Raw genomic sequence first — 26,569 nt, 5'->3', positions numbered from 1 at the left:
GTCAATGTAATTCAACAGAGGACCAATTAGTTGGCTGATGGGATGAACATGAGACTCTTAAAGTACACAGGTTTTTGCTTTCCTTTTTAAAACAAAAAAACACACAATATCTGTATATATTATCTTTAATTTCAATGTTTAGTCTAGTCTTTAGCTGGAGGCTGAAACAGAACCTTTTTTGTCTGGTTGGCTAACTTAACAACCCTTTCACACACACACACACACACACACACACACACACACACACACACACACACACACACACACACACACACAGATATAATTTCCCTCCTGCCCCTGTGGGCGGTCTATCCTTCAAGCTCGGGTCCAGAGGCCTGGCAGCTTGAGGGTCCTGTGCAGTATCTTAGCTGTTCCCAGGACTGCACTCATCTGGACAGAGATCTCTGGTGTTGTTCCCGGGATCTGCTGGAGCCACTTGCCTAGCAGTTGCCTAGGTAACTGCACCTAGTGCTCCGTTTACTATTCATGTAACCCCTTCCGCCGAGTTTACTTGCGTAGTACCCTGCCAACAGCGCCCTATTTTCATCTGTTTCCCACCGATGATGTCTTGTTTCAATAGCCCACTTCTCATCAGGGTGTCCTGGTCCCTCAACACCTATCGCAGATCTTGTTAATTCAGGCAACGTCTGAGCCGGCATGGCTTCATATTTAAGTCTCTTGCTCATGTCTGAGGTAGGCTTGGTTAGCATGGGGGTCTATCCTAGGACCCTTACTGGAATCGGGAATCAAACCTTTGACTCCCATTGCAAAGGTGCGCGCGCGCACACACACACACACACACACACACACACACACACACACACACAGGCAGGGCTAGCAGATTAGGGTTCATAGAAAAGGGAAGAGTAAAAGGCAGGTTCAGAGTGGCGGCTTCGGTAGCGAAGAGTGATGTCATTGATCATGTGCTTTCTTCTAATGTGAGGTGGTGGAGTAGAGTCACTTTCTAACAATCTTCGGTGGCACCAGTTTATCACCATCTCCCTAACCAAAAAACCTGGAGACAGCGAGACGGTCAGACAGGAAAAAAGGCAGTCACCGATGCAGACATGAAGACAAGGAGACACGTACCCAGTGACCTCTTGCTGACCACACTCCCGCTGACCAATGGGACGACCAAACCAAACTTGCTGGTGGTGTTTTCACTGACGTGGATTCGGTAGAGTCCAGTTTTCAGAGGATGTATAAAAATCAGCTGGATTGTGGATATACTAACAGATTGATGGACAAAAGTGTGTTTGCACATTTTAAGAGTTTTCATAGTCTTAAAGTGTGAGAATGATGAGAGTTTTACCTGATCTCTGTTTGTGACCTGGTATGTGACAGGAGACCAGACACAGGGAAATTCTCTGAAACACAAAAACACGTTTATCCTCCATTCACGGCATAGACAGATTAGATCAAGATCACCTACATTAATAGTTAATCTGCCACATTAAGGCCATTAAGATTCCAGAGCCTGTGTTTAAACATGTAGTGAACTGTGTGAGTAGTATAACACTTTGTCTTTGAGCTGAGTTGATCACTCTACGTGTCTCAGTCTCTTCAGGAAACTCTTCTGAATTTAAGACATCTCTCACTGGTAGTCTCTTTGTCTGTGTGATCTGTAATGTCACCATGGACTTTAAATTTGCACAGAGCAAGCATGAACTTCTGTTTTCAGAAAAATGAATCATAGTTACCAATGTCCTCGAACCGTTCGACCCAGACTATCATCAAGTTGCATTCAGAGCTGTTACATGGCATCATTGCTGGATAACTCTGCACAGACATGAAAGATCAAGAGACAAGTAAGAAACGAGCACGTAAGATACAAATTAGAGGAACAAGGAAAAAAGTCTTTTATTTTGAAAGTCCATACATTGGATTTAGAGTGACATGGTAGGTTGAGTGGTGACTCAGCAGGTGGGGACAACACCTCTGAACTCTTTGACGAGCCATCTAGTTCAAAGAACACAAAATGGGTCAAATAAAATGTATTCATACAAAATTTATAAATCACTCACAACCTTATATGGTGACATGTATTCTTAAAATCATAGTAAATGTTAGATTTCACACTATTATGTTTTAGCAGAAATATTCAATATTTAATGTAAATATTAATTCAAAAGTTTCACTTATGAATGATTTTCTGTTTTATTGACACTCAGATTTGAAGATTGGGCGAGTCATAGGTGAAGCTCTTTCTTGTTCCCAACTAGATCACATCAGGTTTAGCCATGTTACCATGATACCATATTTCTAGCTTAGAAATATGGTATCTAACCAGATTCTTACTCTGGATGGCATTACCTTGGCCTCCAGTAACACTGTGAGGAACCTTGGAGTCATTTTTGACCAGGATATGTCCTTCAACACACATATTAAACAAATATGTAAGACTGCGTTCTTTCATTTGTGCAACATCTCTAAAATTAGAAATATCCTGTCTCAGAGTGACGCTGAACAACTCGTTCATGCATTTATTACTTCCAGGCTGGACTACTGCAATTCATTATTATCAGGATGTCCTAAAAACTCCTTGAAAAACCTTCAGCTAATCCAAAATGCTGCAGCAAGAGTCCTGACAGGGACTAGAAAGAGAGAGCAGATTTCTCCTGTTTTGGCTTCCCTTCATTGGCTTCCTGTTAAATCCAGAATTGAATTCAAAATCCTGCTCCTCACATACAAAGTCTTAAATAATCAGGCCCCATCTTATCTTAATGACCTTGTAGTACCATATCACCCTATTAGAGAACTTCGCTCTCGCTCTGCAGGCCTACTTGTTGTTCCTAGAGTATTTAAAAGTAGAATGGGAGGCAGAGCCTTCAGTTTTCAGGCCCCTCTTCTGTGGAACCAGCTTCCAGTTTGGATTCGGGAGACAGACACTATCTCTACTTTTAAGATTAGGCTTAAAACTTTCCTTTTTGCTAAAGCATATAGTTAGGGCTGGACCAGGTGACCCTGAATCCTCCCTTAGTTATGCTGCAATAGATGTAGGCTGCCGGGGGATTCCCATGATGCATTGAGTTTTTCCTTTCCAGCCACCTTTCTCGCTCACTATGTATTAACAGACCTCTCTGCATTGAATCATATCTGTTATTAACCTCTGTCTCTCTTCCACAGCATGTCTTTATCCTGTCTTCCTTCTCTCACCCCAACCGGTCGCAGCAGATGGCCCCGCCCCTCCCTGAGCCTGGTTCTGCTGGAGGTTTCTTCCTGTTAAAAGGGTGTTTTTCCTTCCCACTGTCACCAAAGTGCTTGCTCATAGGGGGTCATATGATTGTTGGGTTTTTCTCTGTATCTATGAAGCGCCTTGAGGCGACTTTGTTGTGATTTGGCGCTATATAAATAAAATTGAATTGAAAGTTTCAGTGTTTCATGTTATTTGAATCATCTTATTTTTAACAACTTTGCTTAATGTGGTTTCATTATTACATGAGTGATTACAGGAGTGTTGATTTGAATACAAAAAAAGACATAAAACTTGCATCTCAAACACTAACATGCTTCCTCAAGTCACATACCACACAAACCCTCTGGGTTTCACTAGTGTACATTATGTGTTACCATGACTGTGTAACAGTGACGGGACAATGAAGGTGAGCTCTGTCAGACTGTCTGTGAACATCAGGATGAACCGCTTCCCGTCAAACACACTCCCTCCGCTGTCACCCAGCACAGAAGAAAATTCTGGTAGAAAGAAAATAACCAATCAGCAACAAAAGCCTTAAGAGTGTTCTGTGAATGGCCCAATCAGCAACACATACCGCATCTGCTAGTGCCGACCCTGCCCACCTGTCCCACCTCCACCGGCCAACCAAGAGATGACAGGAAGTCAAGGAAGTGTGAATGGACAGTGCAGGCCGACTCCACATTCTTCAGGATCTATACACAAACAGATAATAAAATCAACACAACAAGAGCAACAGTTTCAAAAAACATTACAACAATTCGCAAATAATTGTATCTAGATCTGACAGTGTGTCATTTTCCACACAAAATGACACTGAAAGAGAAGAAAACAACCTTAACCAATCTAAAACTATATACAAAATATATTTAATTGAAACAAATGTTGAACGCAGTCAGCTGCTCATTGAAAACTCTATTTAGGTTGCCTCAGCCTCTGTCCTCTGTCCTGCTCCCATGTAGAAGATAAAGGTGGAATCGTAGATTCTTGATGGCTGCTGGTCCAAATTTCTCAGGCTGTCAAAGAAACCAGGAAGAGATGAGTCGAGTGCCACAAGCGGAGCTGGAACACCACTGATACCTGGATCCTACAGAGAGACACAGATAAGCACACTTACACTTGTAAATACAACCAGGTACATACGTTTTTGGACAGTGACGACATTTTGCCAATTATGCCTCTGATTTTGATTTTAAATCAAACAATTAACATGGTATTGAAGTGCAGACATTCAGCTTTAAGTCAAAAGTATTACATCAACTGTTTAGCAGTTACTTAGACTTAGACCCTCCCACGCCGATCAGCGCATCGGGCGACAAGAGAACGCCATCGAACTCGGTCTATCGCGGCAGTTGTTGCTTCATCCCATGACAGTTCGACTGAACGTAAATCTTCAAGGAAAGCCCTCCTCCATGTTATTTTAGGTCTTCCTCTCCGTCTCTTTCCATTCTTCGGGTTCCACAGAACCGCGACACGGGCAGGTCTCGGGTCCGGTAGCTGAAGGATGTGACCGGCAAATCTGAACCGACGCTTGGTGACTTGGACATGGAGCGGCTCTACTCCCGCACGGCGATATACTTCTTCATTGGTAACGCGATCCCGATATGTGATCTTGAGCAGCCGTCGAAGACAACGTTGTTGGAAGACGTCAAGATGGCGGTTGATCTTTGCAGTTGATTTCCAAGTCTCCGCTGCATACAGTGCCGTCAGTATAACGATGGTCTTCAGGAGCCGCAACTTGGTTGATGAAGGCAGTACGATGGTCATCCATATAGGTCGTAATCGTTGAAAGGCTGCCCATGCTTTCCCAATTCTGCACTTAACGTCATGCTCCACGTCCCCGTCACTGCTAAAAGTGCAACCCAGGTACATAAACCTGTCCACCTCTTCTAGCTGCTGCTGCTGCTTCACAGTAACCGCTGTGTTTGATGGTGTAGCGTAACCAACTCGCATAATCTTCGACTTCTCACCGCTGATCCTGAGTCCTATCGGTGCTGCTTCGCTTTCCAAAGATGAGGTTGTTTTCTGAAGAGCCCGGAGTGTTGGTGCAAGTAAGGCTATATCGTCCGCAAAGTCCAAATCTGTGAACTGCTGCAGGGGATCACGTCCGGCGATGCCCATCGTGTTCGGTCCAATTGCTCGGCACATGACATAGTCAATGGCGATGTTGAAGAGGAATGGCGATAGGACGCAGCCTTGTCGCACACCAGTATCGATGTTAAAATATTCCGTGATGCCGTTGTCTGTTCGGACGCAGCAACTAGAGTTGCGGTACAACGCTTGGAACGCGGTAACGAAGCAGTCGGGTACGCCGTAAGACTTGATGATTTTCCATCACCCGGAAATCATCAAGTCTCAAAATTACAATTACAGTCTAGCAATTACAGCAATTTTTATACATCATATCGTCAGAGGCTCAAAAGTAATTTTACTTAAGTTACATTTTATTTATATAGGGCCAAATTGCAACAACAGTTGCCTCAAGACGCTTTATATTGTAAGGTAAAGGCCCACAGTAAGGCAGTGAAGACCCCAACAACCAGGCGACCGCCTACGAGCACCTCTTTACCTTTACACTCTCAGGTGTCAGCAGGCCCAAGTGGGACAGGAACAGTCTTGCCGCCTGGAAATGGGTGACAGGTGGAGGAGGTTTACAGGTCATCGGGACAGCCGAACGACTGCTCGCTTGTGGTCGAGCCTCGACTTGCTGCTGTCTCTTTAAAGCTGTTCGCAGATGTTCTAGTTGCTGCTGCACCTGGCCAGTAAAAGGTTACACCTGGATTTACACTGTAATTACAACTGTCACACACCTGTCACACCTAACCAGTTCAATGTACTCAGGAAATTGTTTCAGTTTTGGCTTAACTATACCTAACAACCACAATCATCAGTCCAGATTTTCTCAGTCTCTATTTGACTGCATCATCATATAAAGTAACCATTCAATCAACGTGTTTAGAAGAACATACCAAGTTTTAAGGAGAGAAAACATTAATTACTGAGGAGCTGCCTGGGTCATAAACAGCAAAAAAAAAAAGGACTGTCATCATCTTTTTGATTTTCACTGCTATGCAGATGACACCCAGCTCTATCTGTCCATGAAGCCAGATAACACACACCAATTAGTTAAACTGCAGGAATGTCTTAAAGACATAAAGACCTGGATGTCTTCAAACTTTCTGCTTCTTAATTCAGATCAAACTGAGGTCATTGTACTCGGCCCTGAAAATCTTAGAAATATGGTATCTAAGCAGATTCTTACTCTGGATGGCATTACCTTGGCCTCCAGTAACACTGTGAGGAACCTTGGAGTCATTTTTGACCAGGATATGTCCTTCAACGCACATATTAAACAAATATGTAAGACTGCTTTCTTCCATTTGCGCAGCATATCTTAATGACCTTGTAGTACCATATCACCCTATTAGAGCACTTCGCTCTCGCTCTGCAGGCCTACTTGTTGTTCCTAGAGTATTTAAAAGTAGAATGGGAGGCAGAGCCTTCAGTTTTCAGGCCCCTCTTCTGTGGAACCAGCTTCCAGTTTGGATTCAGGAGACAGACACTATCTCTACTTTTAAGATTAGGCTTAAAACTTTCCTTTTTGCTAAAGCATATAGTTAGGGCTGGACCAGGTGACCCTGAATCCTCCCTTAGTTATGCTGCAATAGATGTAGGCTGCCGGGGATTCCCATGATGCATTGAGTTTTTCCTTTCCAGTCACCTTTCTTATGTATTAATAGACCTTCGGTTTAAAGAAGGAGCATATACTAATATACTGGGTTTCATCCAACTTGGTTCTTACCTCCTCAGTAATGGTCTCATGCAGAGCTGGAATACTATGATCTGCTTTAACTGATGGAACTGCATCAAAACTTTCAGAAAGCAGCTGCTGTTTGATAACAGTTTGTATTCTGGCATCTTCCTGGGCCATGCTGTGCTGTTCTGGTATCAGGGGTTCCTGAAAACAATCATCAGGTAAGAGAGAGAAGAAATGACTGACCTAACCTGAAAAAAGTACTACAAAATATGACTTCACAAACTAATGGAAGACATCTAAGTGGCTGCGTACATCTTTTGTATAATCTATTGTAAGCTATGATAAAGTCCTCTGAAGGAATGCACAACATGTACTGAATCATACTGCATCAGCTTGGAAGTGGCCACCTGTGTGTCAGCTTGTCCCTCGTGAGGCTTCGGACAAAGCTCTAGACTCCAGGTGTGGCGTCCTGACGCTCCCCTGATCACCATGATGAGTGATGGATACTGTGCTGCATTCACCATTGAAAAGCAAAAACACAATCAAAACTATCAACGGGCAGCTTTGAACCTCCCAAAGATTCGTTTTATGTGGAACAGTAGAAGCTGAAATCTAAAATATCTATTAAATATTACAGTAGTGTCGAGTACTGCCTGCGTTCCTGTTGTGCCAGGATCAGTGTGAGTATGTGATAAGCCTGTGAATGCTGGAAAGATCAAAGGTTTCTACTGTGACTCTAGTAATACCAGACACATGTGGCAGGGGATTCAGGCAGTAACAGATTATAAGGTGGTGTGACAACAACACCTTCTTAATGAACATTTTTAATGAGCACCCCTGTAATAAAAGCCATCCTTCACTTTGATGAGAAAGTAGTAAATCTCACCGTGGCTGATGGCTGTAAGAACCTGAGGAGAGTGAAAATAAAGAAGGCAGCAGGCTGCAACAACATTTTGAGACAGAATGTTGTTTGTCAGCTCAGCATTCAAAACAACCATCTCCCACAGCCACTCACACCCTCATCAACAGACTGCAGTCAATGTAGGTAACAGGATCTCCATCTTTCTGTTCCATGACTGTATCTTTAGGGTTCAGTTTCATGTCTGGAAGGATGCATGTACACTGGTTTTCTGCTGCTATTGTTGCTGTGCAATATATTTATTTCCTAATATCCTGTACAGTTTTCCTTAATTATGTAAATAGAAAAACATTAGCTTCTATTCTTTTGTGTACACATCCCAGATTCCTTTTTATCAGTTTCAGAATTAGTTGTATCAGGACTTACCCTGTTCACCTCCCAGTGTTTGCTCCAAAAAGGCTAGGATCGTGGAGCTTTCCACCACAAAATATCTGAACTTCTCAAGACTGCTGTCACTCTGACAGGAAGAGCGAACCAGAACGTCCTCAGTGAGGATACCACTGACGAAAGGGAATGCCTCTGAAACCTGCATAACACTGAGACAAATACAGACCACATCCTTAAAGCTAGAGATGCCCCAGTCTGATAGTTGGATGTTTGGTGGCAACAAACCAAGCTACAGCTCATCCATTCAGTATGTTTACCATGGAGCAGGTCAGCAGTTGTACGCTATGTTGCCAAAAGTTTTTGCTCATCCGCCTTCACATGCATGTGAACCTGAGTGACATGCCATGTCGGCACACCCTTTACTTCGTCTGGAAGGTTTTCCATAAGGTTTAGAAGTGTGTTTATGGGAATTGTTGACCATTTTTCCAGATGCACATTTGTGAGGTAAGACACTGTAAAGTCTCTCCTCCAATTCGTCCAAAAGGTGAAGTTCTGTTGTGTTAAAGTCGGGACTCTGTGGGTAGGGTCTTGACATTACAATGTAAAGAACCTTGAGGAAACTGTTGTTCTGATTTGGTGCTATATAAATAATATTTAATTGATTGTATAGAGCACTGGTGCACAAAGGAATTAGAGGAAACCAACAGCAAAGTACAGATATTTCACTATAGTTACACAGGGTAACTTTTGATAGTTTGCAGTAACTTTAATTTGACTACAAACTCTGATGACTAAAAGGCTGTAAAGATGACAATGCTCTTTCTTTCTGTGTCATTTCAACTCAAATCAAATCACCTCAAATCTTTAGAACATTTTCTGTTCAAAGAAGTCAGAGGTGGAACATTTTGATTTCTGTGAAATTTTAGTTTCACATATTAAAATACTTCTCTTGATATTTTTTATTTTTAAAGAGGCCCGTTCACCTACTTTTTGGGAGACAATGTTTTAACATGAATATCCTAAAACATTTAAGGTTAAAAGCCAAAAAGTTTGGACCAATGCACTAATTAAATCTCTTAGCATGGCCGATTTGAAATACAAAAAACAAACAAAAAAGAGAAGCAGTACTGTAAAGTCCCACATTGCAATAAAAAATAGAATGTGAGTTCTGTAAAAAAAAAAAAAAAACAACCCAAAGAAATACCCCCCCCCCCTTTTTTTTAACCGAAACAATTTGTACAAACGATTTTTAAAAAAGGATTAATTAGCGCATTTCATAGTTTTGCAAGACCAAGTTTGGCCACATTTCCGTGATCAGTTGTTCAATACAGCACCCTACCCCCCACCCCTAACCCCCTAATACTAACACTAATACCATGGCACAACCAAGCATGGATCAGGCTTCCGGCGTGCTAAGTTGCAGAATGAAAATGCTACATTGTTGCATTTTTAATGCGTCTCTTTTATCCAGGTTAATATGCATACATGCAGGTTTGTTACACACATATTTGTCATGGTTCTGGGTAATTTCCTGTCTTACTTTAAAGGTACCTCGTCTCATGTGTTTTATGTTCAGTTTAGCTTCCTCTGTCTCATCCTGTCTGATTAGCTCCGCTGTGTTTCCCTCCTGTTTCTCGTTCCCTCGTGATTCCTTGTGTGTTTAAGCCCTCTGTTTCCCTCTGTCCTGATCTTCCTCATTCCTGGCTTTGTGTTTCTGTGTCTGCTTAGATTATTCCCAGTATTCCCAGTTTAGGCTAGTTTTGTATTTCTTTGACATTCCAGCAATAAAGCTGTGTTATTGTGTTAAGTCCTGCCTAACGAGTCTGCATTTGGGTCTGATCCTGCCTGCTCCACACAGCTAATTTATGATACATATATAGAGATAGACATAGAGACAGGGATAGTAGGGTAGGACAAATACACCAATTAAGGGTCTTTACCTTACAGTATGCGTGTCGTTGTGATTTGGCGCTATATAAATAAAACTGAATTGAACTCAATATGACTGAACTTGTAGTAAAATAATGCATTGTTGCCAGCTTCATGAACATTATTTGACTCATTTGTCTCCATTGCATCTGTGTCATGTGTGTGAAGAGCAATAAAAGGAGATTCAGTCAGACTGAAAGTATATCCAGGATCAGAAAGCTTTCTACGATGAAATGTTTAAACAATAACCGTTTTTGGAGCTGACAGTCCATCCATCCATCCATTCGCTTCCAGTTATCCTTTTCAGGGTCACAGGGAGCGCTGGAGCCTATCCCAGCTGTCATAGGGCGAGAGGCAGGGTACACCCTGGACAGGTCGCCAGTCTGTCGCAGGGCCAACACACAGGGACAGACAACCATTCACACTCACATTCATTCGCACATTCACACCTAGTGACAATTTGGATTATCCAATTAACCTATCCTCACAAGCTGCATGTCTTTGGACGGTGGGAGGAAGCCGGAGTACCCGGAGGGAACCCACGCAAACACGGGGAGAACATGCAAACTCCACACAGAAAGACCCCGGCCTGATGGTGGAATTGAACTCAGGACCTTCTTGCTGTGCGGCAACAGTGCTAACCACCGTGCCACCGTGCTGCTGACAGTCTTCTACCACACCTTTGATGAACAGTAACAGATTTTTGAAATGACATAAATCCTCGAAGCAATTCATGTCAAAATTCTGTTTTTGTTCCTGTTGCTTGTTAAGAAGCAACCAAAATGCATGATATAAACTAAGTCAGATCTTATATGCAAAATGATTGGTTTCTATAATCTCTACAATCTTAATGTTATTGTTACTGTGATGCTCACCAGCTAAGTGTGGCCTCAGCTGCCTCCTTCACCCTCAGAGAGGCTGGGTTTTGGTCTTTCTCCTCTTTACATCTCACTTTTTGTTCCTGTCTAGACTTACTGCCTGAAATCCCAAGTTCCACGATCTCCAGGACCTCCAACAAACACTCCTGAATAAAGTCAAATAAAACACACACTAAATAAAGCGCACGGATGTTCACCTGCTGGTCAGTCATCTGGCAGTTAGATATCTCTTTGATACATAGTGATTAGTTGGGCTGGTCAGTTACCTTATGGCCAAGCAGTGTGGGATGTTGTGTTAACCAGACATTGAGACACTGGAAGGCAGCAACAATGATGGAGTGCAGATCTCTGGAGTGAAGAGGAGGAGGACGACTGCACTGAAAAACAATGTAGGTGCAGACTGAACTGACGACTCGCATCCTCTCTGACTCCTCCACTCGCGCTTCCACCTGCAGGGGGATAGGTACAGGATCATAGTGGAAGACAATACTGAGTTTCCCTGTATAATTTTGAGAGATCAAGAGCTTCACATGTAAAGGATGCCTGTAATAATTTGGTTCAGTATAAATAACATTGATTTAAATGTAAGGTTTTCTTGTTGGCTATGTTATTTACCAAGTTTGAAAAATTAGACTCTTATAAAGGTCTGGGTTAAACCATTAGAATCTTGAATCAGATTAGAAGTTTTTTTGGAACTGCCAGACACATCTGTACAGACGCCAATATGTTTTAATCAGGATTTTATGCCCCCTTGGCAAGATAAGACTTATCATGTCTGGAGAGAAAAGGGCTTTATATTAAGGATATGTATATTGATGATACATTTTCTTCATTTGGTCAACTAAAAGGGAAATATAATCTGCCACATTCACACTTTTATAGATATCTGCAGGTCAGTCATTACATCCAATCCAAGTTTAAAGATTTTGCAACTCTACCAGAGTAGGAGTCGGAGCACGGGATCTACGAAATACTCAAGAGCCAACCTGATTCCAGACATCTTATCACAAAAATTGTACAGTTACTCAGTGACTCTATTGTAGTGCATACCGTTGGGATTAGGCAGGCTTGGGGAAAAGAATTGGGGATGAAAGTGCCTGACTCTATGTGGAGTAAGTGTCTGTCTAAAATCCATTTCTTCTCCATAAACAGCAGACACCAATTAATTCAATAATTAATTATAATCAAAACTTTAACCAGATTGGGCGAAACTCTGTAAACTCTCATCAACTTCAGCTTTTTGTATTCTTCTTGTATTGTGAAGTGCAAGTTTGTTTGCATTAATTGTTTTTTCTGTATGCATCTGAGGCTACGTCCACACGTACCCAGGTATTTTTGAAAACGCAGATTTTTCTATGCGTTTGCACCTTTCGTCCACACGTAAACGGCGTTTTCGGTCACTGAAAACGGAGATTTTTTAAAAACGCCGGCCAGGGTGGATATTTTCTAAAACTCAGTTTTTACATTTACGTGTGGACAAGAAAAACGGAGAAAACGCAGAAAACGCAGCATCAAAGGTGTGCGCCTTTTTGACGTCACACTGTGCGCCACGTTATTGTTTCGGTGAAATGAATTTCTACAATACTGTTACTGTTAATTGTCTCTGCAGTGTTTAAATGCTTACATATACACACACAGTTACTGTCCCTCCACACATACGACTCGTTCTGCTTCTATGCCCCAGCTTTGTTTACTTTTTCCCACCGAGGCTTCTAGACTTCTGATTGGCCAACATTTCTACACGGTTAGGAATATATCGCCACCTGCTGCTTTGGCATGTTCCTAGCAGCGTTTTCCTTCATTTCTGCGTTTACGTGTGGACGGGATTATTTTTTAAAACGAAAACGGAAAATCTCCGTTTTCAAAAATACCCGTGTACGTGTGGACGTAGCCTGAGCCTGTCTGTGTTTGTCTTTGTTTGTTCTGTGTTTGTCTTTGTTTTATATTTTGAAAATTTAAAATAAAATTGTCAAAAAAAAGTAAGGTTTTCTTGATCTCGCTGAGTGTGTGTGTGTGTGTGTGTGTGTGTGTGTGTGTCTCCACCTTGGCCAGTCCTCCCAGTACTTCCAGGGCAGAAAGACAAACTGCTGAATCATTCCTCCACTGAGACGTCAGACGCTGAGTGAGCAAACGTAGAGATTGAACCCACAAAACTGCCACTGCATCTGATTGGACGCACATTACTGCAGTTAGATTCTTCAGATGTGAGGGATTGATAATATAAAACAAATTTAACTGAATTGAATTTGTAATTACTCGATCCTCTGGTCCATCGGTTTGTACTGGTCCGACTTGCTCCCAAAGCCTGTTTGAGTTTACTGGTCCCAGTAAGCAGGGGCTCAGTTTCCTGAAAGCAAAAGCAAAGAAAACTGTTTTTGTCTCATAAAATGAAGGCAAATGTAAGTACATATCCCTAGATATCAGTAAACTCACGTGTTGAGTTCGTCCTGCAGGCTCTGACACAGCTGAATCCTGAATCAGATTCAACATGGCCGCTATGCAAACACCAGATCAGAAGTGATTACAATGGAAAAATCTTTCACATCAAACACTCAGACATGAACTTCTGTTAACTGGCTCAAAAACTGACCAATAATTGGAAAAGAATCAGTAACTAACCCAGGAGGAGCTGTATGTTACAGGTGTCTGCCTCTGTCTGCAGAGCTCCAATCAGGACACTGATAAGGCGTGGCTTCAGCAACAGGAGGGTACCTGTTGCAGCATCAGCGCTTAACTTCCTATCCAGTAACTCCTAAGCAGCAAAGTGAACACAACTGCTACAGTGATCCGGCTCAGCTCTGCTCAGGCAAGGGTACGTTTTTAAGCAAGCGCATGATAAGTTACCTCTAACTGGACTGATCCAAAGTGCGTAGGGATGGGCAGCAGGGAAAGCAGGACAAGGATGGAGGCTCGCCTTAAATCCACCAGAGTGACAAAATTCTTAAACTTCAGCAGCTCTCTGAGTGAGAGAGAGTATGAGAGAAGCCTTTAGTTTAGTAATATTTACCGTCGTTGAGATTCAGGTGAACAACAAAATCCAACAGCCTGAAATCCTGGTAGGTAATAGCATCTATCAGCATCCATGAGCTCATGACTCAGCCTCCAATCAACTCGCCAAATTCCATAGATGAATTTTACCAATTGACAATTCCAATTTTAAGTTGTTCTGGGCTGAAAGATGCTTTACAACCCATTCTTCCTCTGAGTTAACGTCTAACATTACTAATGTCAGCTTTATTCTGCTATTTTAAAAAAAACTAAAATAAACTTTTCTCATTGAACAATTACAGTATTTGCAGTACTTGCACCTGTCAAGCAGCACATTTTCCAGAGCTGAGATAAAGGGAGGTAGCAGTATGTTGACTCCTCTTAGGTCACAGCAGAACAGAGAGGTGGAGTTCAGCAGAATGGAGGCCAGAACAGGGGAACTGGCCTTCTCTGACACTTGAAGACCCTGTATCAAAACCAGGTAGAACCTTGCAGAATAAGAGATGGAGAACCATAATCATTACACTGCTCAAAGATGGGTGGATAGCTCTGAACAGGTGAACAGACAGGTACCTGGACAGGTAGACAGACAGAATGTCCTCTGCCGTCTTCCTGCAGCTGAAGATCCTGCAAAGTGTCCCGCAAGCCTCAGCTCGACCTGCCGCCCATCCATTTGACATCACAGCAACATCACCCTGCCCAGCTAGAGAAGACAGTTCAGTAAGTAAAATATGGAAGCACAGCAAGACTACACAATGTCCTACTATGTGTACGTGTAGTATGTGTTTTTCGTAAACAATACTGCAGAGACAAACCAGAGTCTCTGCTGATTAGTGCAGCATCAAACAGCCAGCAACCAAACAGATGTAGAAGGGAGTCCACATTACACCTGAGGGGTGAGGGAGAGGGTCTGAGAGACGAACAAAACAGGGAGGAGAAGGAAGGAAGCTGGGAGAAAGATTTCCAATGGGATGATGGAATCTGAAAGAAAGGAACAAGCAATAAGTTAAAGAGATCAAGAAGTGCTACATGACAAATGAAAAAGAAGTACTGTGGTACCGTGGGAGTCTTGGTGGTTGTCTTGGAAAAATTTGCTGCTGTCACTTGTCTGTTGTATGGAGGGGAGGAACTGGTTGAGGAAGTGGAGCTTGGCATGCTCAGTACATTCACTGGTGTGGGTGGTGCACTGCCAGAGCGAGGCCGGGAGATACCTGAGAAAAAAAGGAATAGGGGCACTTGAGCACCATTTTGCTGATATTTACAAAAAGAAAAAAAAATGTGCAAGTGGCTTTAATCTTCTCTCATTGGAGTATCAGAGTTGTAAGTGGGGATTTGGAAAGGTCAGAGTTTCACTTGTGAACAAAATAGACTAGGCCTAATTCAATTTGACAAAGACTTTAAGGAAGACAATAGCAGCCCATCAAGTGGTAGCTCTGTTGAGGAGAGAATGGAATATGTCTTTATGCAATATATGTAATCTTTCAGGAAGCCTGATGGCCACAAGCTTTTTAGCTTGTTTTCCAAGTAATATCCATTCATCCTGCTATTATCTTGTGCTTAAGTTGGGTCGTGGGCGCAGCGATGATCCTTCCAGAAGTCCTGCAATAGTGAAAATCTGCTCCACTGTTTCGTGCCCAGAACAAAATCTGGTCAGTGCCTCATTTCAGCACCATCGAATAAACTTTCTCCAGAAGGCTGAGAATGGTAATAACCCAATAATTGGAGCAAACCACCACCCCACCAACATAGCAAACCATCACCCTGATCTGTCACTCTACAGTGAAACTGAACTGAACTGAAGTCAGTGGTTATCTGTGGAGCTTACCATAGGAGGGCAGACGGTCTCTGAACGGGCTTTTGGTCACAGAAATAGCTAGGAGGAAAAAAGAAAAAGAATTACCAAGCTGAAATAGTTAAACCAAAGCATCGTTGCCAATTTGGCCTAACAAAACATACATAAATAAACAATAAAACAATAATAATAATAATAATAATGATAAAATCTCTAGAATATTTATACATTGTCGATCTAATAAAGGTTTGGGTCGGGTTGTACTTCATGGTGCTAAACTAAATTAAGTGAAATTAAGCATGGACAGGTCTACTGACAACCAGTGTTGGGTATGATGCGTTACAAAGTAACACATTACTGTAATCACATTGCATTTTTAAGTAACACATTAATGTAACATGTTACTGCCATTATTCAGTAATTACAATGATCAATTACAATATCAAGAGAATTACAATTATCTTGTTACTTGCATTACAAAAGGTTCTTCATTTATCTCCATGACCAGCTCACAGAAAGAAAATAAAAACATCAAACATACATGCTTTGTCATTGTTACGACCTGGCTCAAAAGCCGCAACATAAAAAAGGAGATGAATACCAGAGTATGGGTGAGAAGAGGTTTTATCTTAAAATGGAAAACCAGGTTGGCTAATATGGCTGATGCCACCAAGGCAAAGACAAGTTTATCGAGTCCATCAGGAATTGAGCGGTGCTCCAAGTGGCAAAGGAGTACCAGTCAAGAGCAAGGACGGCCGCCTCTTAACAACGGTGGAGGAACAAGACCGATGATGGGTCCAACATTTCGAGGAAATCCTGAATCAACTGGCACCTATGTGGATGATACCCATAGACGCCTTCTGCCCCCTGGATAACCTTCCAGTTAACGTTTGTCCAATTACCGTTGCAGAGACAAAAGCCGTGATTCAGTCAATGAAGGCTGGTCCCGGGGTTGGACGAGATTTTGGTTGAAAAATGGCGGCGACCTTATAGTCGATAAACTTATGGCCCTGCTCAATCACTGCTGGGAGACAGTTCTGAAAGATTGGAGGAAGGATGTCATCATGAAACTGCCGAAGAAGGGTGATCTTGCTGATTGTAACAACTGGCGTGGGATAAGTCTCCTTTCCGTTCCAGGAAAGGTTCTGTGCTCCGTGCTTGTCACGGTTGACGCTGGCCAACCGTGGGGATGTGAGGAAGGAGGACCCAGGCATGGAGATCTGAATATAAGCAGTGCGTGAATGGAAAAATAACAATAATTCCTCAGTACATTCCCGACTCCCGTGTCATGTCCTCTTCCCAGTGCTAGTGTTCCTTGTCTCCGCTCCTCAGTGTCTGAGCACCCAGTCCTTGCTGCCCTCTCGTCTCCACGCTTCTCGTGAAGTCACTCAATGATCCAGTGTCGGAGGGAGCTCCATTGCACTCTTAAGTAGCTCCTCTGACGAGGCTTGATCAGCTGTGTGATGGTCTCCAGGTGTGGCCAACCACCTGGCAGGGCCACACCCACCAGGCCTGAAGGTGCCTGTAAACAGGTGCTCTCAGAAACTCCAGCATCCACACACACACACACACACACACACACATATACCTGCAAGAAGGGAGAACGAGGGACAGCACACCAAAAATACACATGTCCATAATTGCTTAGGGACCCTGGTGCGCTCAGACCCAGGACACTGACAGTGCTACTCTGACGTCTTTTTGTGCTACGGACAATAATCGATCAAAGTGCCGAGCTACAGCAACGACTGTCAATCAATTTCATAGACTTTACAAAAGCGTTCGACAGCGTGCATCAAGAAACGATCTGGAGAATTGCCAGGTCCTACGGCATACCGGAGAGGTTCGTTAGCCTCCTGAGAAACATCTACCACGAGTCAAGCTGCTGCTGATTTCGGACTCGTTCGAGATCAAGACGGGAGTCCGACAAGGCTCGGTTATATCGCCGTTTCTGTTTGTACTGGCTGTGGATTTCATTTTGCGGCATACCCTGCGGGACAGGGAGCATGGAGTCCAAGGACACGACGGACGACAAATTGCAGATCTTGATTTTGCGGACGACATTGTGCTGCTTAGATCTACTCAACGCTCCATTTGTAATTTGACCACCATGCTGGAAAATGAAGCGTCAAAGATTGGCTTGCGGATCAGCGCTGCCAAAAAGCAAAGTCATGCGGATCGGTTAGGCCAGAGCAAATACTCCGGTACTCGTTGGCCACCGCCTGCTTGATGAAGTCAATCAGTTCACTTTTCTGGGCAGCGTGAAAACACCGAACAGCGGCTCAGACAAGGACGTCGCCTGTCGGCTTGAAAAGGCAGCATCAGCCATGCGCAACTTTGGAGATCGACCGCCATCTCGATATCATCCAAAGTCCATTTGTTCAATACGATACGACGGCAACAATTACCCGACGACTGAATGTTTTCCAACAGCATGGCCTCTGACAGATTCTCAAAATTTCATATCGAGATCAAGATCATCATCATCATCATCACCAACGAGGAGGTCCTTCAGCGCACTGCCTCACAACAGCTAGCAGACGTGGCATTGGAGCGACGATTTCGTTTCGCCATCATGTTCTTCGCCAACATCCAAAATGATTACCGAAGATAGCCATGTCATGGAGACCTGTCACGGAGCTGCGGACGACCAAAACAGACGTGGAGACGGTCATTCATTGAGGGCCTGAAAGCGGTCGATCTTTCATGGGATGAGGCTGAAGATGTGGCTGCAAACCAAACTCATTGGCGAGCCCTTGTGGCCCAATGCGCCATCCGTCGCAGGAGGAACTAAGTCTAAGTAGAACAAGGAGCGGTCTACAGTGGAGCTATGGAGATATAGACTTTACTATTACACAAAATAGTAAGGCAGATGTTGAAGTGGAGGATGCCATCCTGTACCTCCTACATAGAGCCCACTCACACCTGGACAAGGGGAAAAGCACGGTCAGGATCCTGTTTCTTGACCTTTCAAGTGCCTTTAATACCATCCGGCCGTCTGCTTCAGGAAAAACTAAACAGGATGCAGGTGGACTCCTGCCTGGTCGCTTGGATCTTAATCTACCTCACCAACAGGCCACAGTACGACAGGCTGAAGGACATCACGTCTGACACTGTGGTCAGCAGAGAGCAGGTCCACTGCCAGTTCAGATAGAGGGAGAGGAGGTGGAGGTGGTCAACACATACAAGTACCTCGGGCTGTGGGTGGACAATAAACTGGACTGGTCATGCAACACAGAGCACCTGTATAAAAAAGGCCAAAGCCGACTGTACTTCCTCAGGAGGCTGAGGTCTTTTAACATCTGCAGGAAGCTCCTGAGGATGTTTTACCAGTTGGTGGTTGCAGGAGTACTTTTCTATGCTGTGGGGAGCAGCACAGCAAAGAAGGACTCATCCAGGCTGGAAAAACTAATCAGGAAGGCTGGCTCTGTGGTCGGCATGAAGCTGGACACTCTGGTGCCAGTGGCAAAGAAAAGGACACTAAAGAAACTGCTGGACATTATGGACAATGCTGGGCATCCTCTGCACACAACCATAAACAACCAGAGGAGCCTGTTCAGTGACAGGTTGCTTCTCCCAAAGACAAGAACCAACAGACTTAAAAACTCCTTTGTCCCACACGCCATCAGACTGTTTAACTCCTCTCTGGAGGGGAGAGGGAGGGGAGACAGGAGGACAAAGGAGAAGGGAGCAACTAAGCTGTAGTGCCTTTTCACTGTGCAATACTTAATATCCAACGGTGCAATAGACTCAAAATACTTGAAATGTGCAAATCCCTTGTATTCTTACTTGTATTTATTTTATTTATCCCTTGTGTATACTCTGTATTTATATATGTCTCTGTATTTATATATATGGTATATTTCTGCTCACTTCTGTCGGTGCTGTGCTATTGGAAACCGAATTTCCTGGAGGAACCCACCCAAGGGATTAATAAAGTTTTATCTAATCTAATCTAAAAGACAAAAGAGCGATCAAAGTTACACATTATAGTTCTAACAGAATTGCCACTCTGTAAGCATCTGCAAGGCTAACACAAAGAATCTAGGGCTGTCATGGTCTGGGTGTGTGGCTGTAAAATTCCATTGAAGGTCTGGACCTCCCTGGTATCCACCCATGGGCAGGGCCTACAGCCCCCCTCACCTGAAGCTGATTGAGGCAATCAGGTTGGAGATTTAAGCTGCTTGCTGACACTGCTTCCTCGCCAGTTTGTCAACTACCCTATGTTGGTAACCAGGCCTCACGCTTCATGTTCATGAATCTCAAGTGCTCTACTAACCTTGTAATCTCGTGTTCTAGTTACTCCAGGAAAACTCCATCATACTGAACCACTCATCTTGGAAATCTGGTTAACCCGCCAACTCTCGGAATCATCTCCTTGCCTCACCTGCCTGCCCTCCTGCCCTTACACCACCTCGGGAGCTTCACCACTCAGGACAGCTGCCACACACCACCTAACCCACCTGGACCGCACCACCTCTCCCTCAACACTTCCATCTCCCACCTGCACAGTAAGACGAAGATTTTCATAGCTTCCACTCTCTCCAGAACTCCTCATTGGCTACCGCTCTAACACTGCTCTCCTCTCTTCCAGTACTTACCTAATCACCAGCAGCTGCCGTTGCTTTCTTGGACCTGTCCCCTTGCTTGTCCCTCTCCCCTGGCCAAGACCCTCACGCCCCATATATCAAGCCTTAAATCAAGTACTAATGTGAACGTCATTTTGGTGTTAGTTAATAAACCTTTGTTAAACCCTTTACTCTGCCTCCGCCTTGGGTTTCCTGCACGTGGGTTTGATTTTCGGTGGTCGGCCTTCGGCCGTTTTGTGACAAGGGCAATGATAAAGCTGGTTATGCTGACCGCAGCCCATCAGTCTGACCCTGACAGATAACCAAGGCAATGACGAGCCATCAAGCTTGCTTGATGGTCATATTTCTACGGTAGAATCACTCTGGCCATCACTTTAAGATCTGCTTGGGTTGGTTTTGAACAACGCTTTGTGTTGTTGGCTTTGTGTTCATATGTAAATACTGAAAGACAGACTCCTAATAATTATGTCATAGGTAATTATGTCAATTTTATGAAATAACACACAAGTAATGTAACCAGTAGTGTTACTTTTCTTGAGTAGTGACCCCAACAAAACTATAAAAACAAGTACACATTTGATATCACTATATTAAGTATTATGGAACAGTGCAACTACTCTAAGATTGCTGTCAGCAGGAAATAAGCAGAGATTAAACATTACATTTGTATTCACTCACTCGTCCAAATAAAAATGATTGAATTTAGGTGTTCATATTACTTCGATGGCCACAGATGTTTAAAATATCAAAAAAAGATCTAGGTGCTTCTGCAAACATTTGTGAAAGAATAGGTTTCTCTCATGAGCTCAGTGAATTCCAGCGTTCTACTATGATAGGATGTCACCTGTGCAACATGTTCAGTTGTGAAATGTCCTCGCTATTCAACAGACTGTTAGTTGTATTATAACAACAGCAGCTCAGCTATGAAGTGGTAGGCCACCTGGATCAGCAAATGCTGGGAATAGTATGTAGTAGTTATGTTCAACATATGATTTCATATGTTGAACATAACAAGCTAGGAGCATAGCATGCAGCTATGCAGCATAGGTTACCATGACAGTGTATCCCAGTAAGAGGTGAATAACCACTGAACAACACTGAAAACTCACTGGTAAACCTAAAATTACCTTGCTAGTTGTTGCTAATCTTGTTTTGTTCTCTCAAATGACTCTAGGTCTAATTTAATTAGTTAACTGACTGGTTTAATCTGATCAGTTTGGGTTACCAAAAGAAGGCAGCCGGTCTCTGAAGTGCAGTTTTGTTGTCATTCCTGAAAAAACACAGAAACAAAGCCAGAAAACTATGAATAAAAATGCTTCATAAAAGTGATATAATATTTTTGTTAAGGGCTGTGCATTAAAGCTGAATGACTGTATTTCTTTACAGTGGAGTTTAAGTTAAACAATCAAGGTGTGATTAAAGTGCAGACTTTTATCTTTAATTCAAGGGGTTTAAAAGAAATATTTTATTGACTATTCAGGCATTACAGCCATTTTTATCCACAGGCCCAGATTTTAAGAGCCTCTAATGCTGAATGAAAAACAGTTTCATAAGCAGTTTCAAGGCCTGTTCTCTTGTTGTTGCGTGAAAAATTAAGATAAAAGATCTAGACGTCACTTCAAGTGTTTCACTTGTATTTGCTATGTTTTTACTGGAACTTAATTAATACAAGTGAAGGAGGAACATGTCAGACTGACAAAATAAAATCACTAGTGTTTATGATGATGTGACTGGTGATACGAGTAGCAGAATGAACTCTGAAGTCTCTGAAGCTCTACTCTGTGCACTGATTCTGCAAAACGCTGCAAAACTGATCAGATGGGGATCTAGTTAGCCCAACGTCTTTTGACCCAATGAACATGGTGCACTGTTTATAGAATGGCTGCAATTCATGCAGAGTTCATGCAAAACTCCTTAAATTAAAGCTGTGCTTCAATCACATCTAGATTTTTTGATTTGGCAGTAGTACAAAATCAGAGATTGCACAAATATTTACGATGTAACTGAATTTGTAATGTGTCCTGCATGTAAAGTAGAATGCATGGGTGTGATGGGTTTGTATCAGTTCACGGAGTGTATTGTGTGTATACCAGTGTTTGGAAGGAGTTGTTCTATTGTTTCTTTATTTTCCACAGTCACACCTATAAAAAAAAACTTGGTTATCATTGTTAAGTCACAACTATAATTTCATTTTGGTATTTTTAGAATTTATCTCTATTGTGTGATTAATGAAAAGAGAAATCAGTTAATGTAAAAACTTGGCAGCAGATAGTGCCACCAGGGAGATGCCTATACAAAGAGGTTAATGTGTAAAGTAAAGGTCAGCGTACCCAGGAAGGCGTCGACAAGGATACCAACTCCACTCATGGCTTTAAAGAAGATGTTTGGTAGCTGACTGTCACCTCTTCTCAACACCTCCCCCTGTGAAACTTGCGATGGAACAACAGCTGCTGTGCGACTGAGCTCCACCGGATTACTGGGGGTCAACAAAAAGACATGTCACGTGCCAAGTTAAAAACATCTGACCATGTTTCTGAAGCAATTGTTACCTAAATAAGTGCAGGAACCTGAACCAGGTCTGGGGGATTCGCTTATCATCCATGTCCTCAGGGATCAGGGCAGCATCTTCTTCTGGGACTTTAAAGTGAGGGAATGATGGCCCGAAAGTCAGCTGCAGCAACCTGAGCACATTACAACAATGCAATTATGGACAAAAAACCAAAGGAGTCTACTCAGTGACGGGTGCTTCTCCCCAAGTCTAGGACCAACAGACATAAAAACTTCTTTGTCCCACATGCCATCAAACTATTTAACTCCTCGCTGGAGGGAAACAGGAGGATAAAGGAAGGTGGGGACAACTAAGCTTTAGTGTTTGCACAAGCTAAACACTAAATAAGAACTAATCACGTGCAATAGACTCACAACAGTTGCAATACTATGCAACAGACATTTGGCTGCTACATCTCATTAATGAGCATATTTCATTGCATATTCATATTTTATATTCATATCTATCTATCTATCTATCTATCTATCTATCTATCTATCCATCCATCCATCCATCTATTTATCCATCCATCCATCCATCTATCTATCTATCTAGACAACATAGCACCAATAATCCAACAAACAAACAATACAATATAGTTCCCCAACAACAACAATAAAAACATCTCCCCATGAGTATTTTGTGGCTGCTGCCGGACAGAACTCAGTCACAGTTTGTGATGTTTCTGAACCTGGAGGTTAAGGCTGCAACAACTCTGCACCACTGTTCCACAACTGCAGGCTGATGTCTCCAGCTGCTCAACATCTGTCTGCATGTCTGCCATAGTGAGCGAGATGGAAAACATCGAGAGCAAGACAGCAGCCACACTTCAAGAAGCACTGCCATCAACATGTCTGATACACCACCTACAGAAACACAAGGACAGGTGAAGAAAGACCGGTGAGACGCAGACAGGAGACATGGACAGGAGAGACAAGTAAAGATACAGGGGGTTAGGATAACTATCACCTGCAGCAGTTGCTGGAGACAGCATGGCATGGTTGATGCGAAGCAGGAAGTGCAACAGAGTCTCCCAGGTGTCTCTGCTCATCATGGTACTCTCTTTAGCCAGTACTTGGACAGCACACAGAACCTGCTGATAGAGAGGCAGGTAGACCAGATTTACCTGGTCAGACCTGAGTGCAGAGTCAAGAAGAGAAGAGTTCAGAAAAAAACAGTAACAAGTACAAACACATTGATCTGCATGACACCACACTAATGGCTAGTCGTTGGATATAATAATAATGATGGATTGCATTTATATAGCGCTTTTCGAGAACCTCAAAGCGCTGTACAATTCCACTATTCATTCACTCTCGCATTCACACACTGGTGGAGGCAGCTACAGTTGTAGCCACAGTCACCCTGGGACAGACTGACAGAAGCGAGGCTGCCATATTGCGCCATTGGCCCCTCTGGCCAACACCAGTAGGCGGTAGGTGAAGTGTCTTGCCCAAGGACACAACGACCGAAACTGTCCAAGCTGGGGCTCGAACCGGCAACCTTCCGATTACAAGACGAACTGCCAACTCTTGAGCCACAATATGATTAATAGAAGAATTTTATCTTTAATAATCACTGTCTCAACTGGTTTTGGTCTGGTAGGTGTCACTAAATAGAACAGCTTTGTGCAACATAAGGCAGAAGAAACATCAACTACATCAATCTGACCTGACCGATACTCATCAGCCAGTAAAATAAGTATTGATAACTGTTAACACGTATGTTGTTTTAACAACATGAATATAATATATGGCTTAATTCAAAGAAGGGCTGAGTTGCATCTAAAATCATCAGGTATTCAAAACTAACAAGGTCCTTAAAGGTCAATGGTTCCTTAGTGGATCCCTGTATGGGATCAGTAAATCAGGGTAATCAGGTCTAGATTGTCTACCTGGGCAAGAACAGATTGAACAGATGTCGGAGGATCTTCTGGACATACAGGTTGGGGTCTCTGCTGATTGGTGGAGGAGTGGAGTCTCTTGGGGAAACCAGGGCCATTAGCCAATCAGTGTAGATGTCCACGCAGAGTTTGACGGTATCTCCTTCTAGTGGGAGAGTGAGGCCATAACACAAGACCTCCATTGTCCACTTTACCTGCATATTCAGATTATTATTATTATTATTATTATTATTATTATTATTATTATTATTATTATTATTATTATTATTATTATTATTATTATGTTTCTGTCCTCAGTGATTAGGATTGAGATTAAGATTCAGATATTTCTTTTGTATTTTTATGATGATCAGTTTTATTTATGTGGGTTAAATCACAACAGCAGTCACCTCATGAGTACTCCAGTAAAGCTAAGAGAGCTGTACAGAGGTTTGGAGGTTACATATACTGTCATAGATACGACTTATGTTTCAAAGAAAATTTACATGTCAAACAGAAAAAGACGTCCAGACCTGTCATCCACTGAAAATATTTGGTGAATTATTAAACAAAAAAAATACATCAAAGGAGGCCTTTGTATCTAGGTTTTAATGGTTGGTAAAAGGCTACATTCTCTGTTTATTAATATTTTGCACAGCCCCTCCACATTCTTGGTAACAGGGTCTGACTGTATCCAACTTGCTTTGCAGTAAACTGGTCTGGGCTTCAAGTCATTCTTCACTTCCTGCTGTGTTGTCTACCCCCACTGTGTGTTTGGCTTTAGTTAGAGGTCACACTCACCTGTTTGTCTGTGCATAGCAAGCTACGGGTGCCAGGGTTTCCAAGGCCAGCTCCCAGGGGTTTCACCACAGCAACAGCAATATCTCTGCCTACAGAAGGCGGGAAACAGCTGAGCACGCTCACTTGACCCCGCCCACCAGACAGCGATTGGTCCATGGTTGGAAATTCAGAGCTCAACTGCATAACAGACACGCAGAGTTTCTTATCGTGTGAACTGCTTAACAGGCCCTTGGCATGGCAGTTAAAGTGTAACTGCAGCTACATTAAACAGATATCAGCAGCTGTAATCTTCCCTTTTTGCATTTTGTGTTGTTTATTCTGCAGTCAAGTTCACATGAAGTTGGAAAATCTTTCATCGTTGATGCCTTGTTGTCAGTTTAACACATTTACACTGACAACTGAATTGCAACATGAATCTCTAACATGTGAGCCTGAAAGTATTCAGCTAAAATTATCTAAACTATTATAAGGTACAATTACGCAAATGCAGTCTGAGGTTAATGTCATACCGTACAATACAATTTGTTATACAATCTAAAAATTCAACTGATACAGGATAAAGTGGTTGTTTGTTATTTTGAGTTCATCTAATTTGAAAATATCTCTTCACAGTGTCCATATACAGTCCTTCTCTTAAGAAGAATGGACAGTGGTTAGATGGAGAGAGAAAAGCAGATAATAAAAGAAAGTGAAGGACACAAAGTAAATTGAAGAATAAGATGTGCTGTTGGAAGACATTTGATCACCAAGATCAGAGTGTTTAAATAAAAGTAAATAAATAAAGTTAAGTAAATAAATAAGTCCAGCTTGTATTGAAATAGTACTGCAGTAAATATACTTCCAGAGAAATGAAATACTGATTACAACAGTTCAACATTTCTAACAGCAGATTCCACATTAAACTGAAGTATCATACCTGCACAGGTGAGTCCAGCTGAACGGTTTGCAAGTGAAATTCTGCGCTAC

At 42.6% G+C, this 26,569-nt stretch overlaps 1 protein-coding gene across 1 annotated transcript; it reads right to left on the bottom strand.

Annotated features, from left to right (window-relative positions):
* Nucleotides 1-230: 230 nt before the first annotated feature.
* LOC102785948 (ral GTPase-activating protein subunit beta-like) lies at nt 231-26,569 on the bottom strand. Its single transcript, XM_087842434.1, has 33 exons — nt 26,520-26,569; nt 25,604-25,780; nt 24,815-25,017; nt 23,890-24,056; nt 23,612-23,786; nt 22,922-23,053; nt 22,703-22,848; nt 22,463-22,513; nt 21,598-21,642; nt 15,817-15,864; nt 15,051-15,202; nt 14,807-14,972; nt 14,565-14,694; nt 14,312-14,479; nt 13,848-13,962; nt 13,623-13,755; nt 13,437-13,498; nt 13,260-13,350; nt 13,047-13,168; nt 11,270-11,452; nt 11,001-11,149; nt 8,236-8,405; nt 7,358-7,461; nt 6,996-7,151; nt 5,763-5,948; nt 4,122-4,280; nt 3,771-3,888; nt 3,571-3,693; nt 1,880-1,959; nt 1,701-1,779; nt 1,313-1,367; nt 1,090-1,229; nt 231-1,015 (listed from the first exon to the last, which is right to left on the bottom strand). The coding sequence occupies exons 2-33, from the start codon at nt 25,757-25,759 to the stop codon at nt 843-845; spliced, it is 4,137 nt and encodes a 1,378-aa protein (XP_087698560.1). The 5' UTR covers nt 25,760-25,780; nt 26,520-26,569; the 3' UTR covers nt 231-842.

The sequence above is a fragment of the Neolamprologus brichardi genome, chromosome 6 (genome assembly GCF_056152115.1).
Source record: "Neolamprologus brichardi isolate AB-2024 chromosome 6, ASM5615211v1, whole genome shotgun sequence".
NCBI lineage: Eukaryota > Metazoa > Chordata > Actinopteri > Cichliformes > Cichlidae > Neolamprologus > Neolamprologus brichardi.
Note: the sequence above shows the minus strand (reverse complement) of the source record. Positions and strands in the feature narration are given on the sequence as shown.

Bases quoted from the DNA above. Each gene is read 5' to 3' on its own strand.
- LOC102785948 (XM_087842434.1), bottom strand. From the start codon at position 25,759: ATGGACCAATCGCTGTCTGGTGGGCGGGGTCAAGTGAGCGTGCTCAGC. The intron at 13,499-13,622 runs GTTAGTTACTGA...GTGTTTGCATAG, and splicing joins TAACATACAGCTCCTCCTGG to CGGCCATGTTGAATCTGATT. The intron at 8,406-11,000 runs GTGAGCATCACA...TATTTGTCTCAG, and splicing joins GCTGAGGCCACACTTAGCTG to TGTTATGCAGGTTTCAGAGG.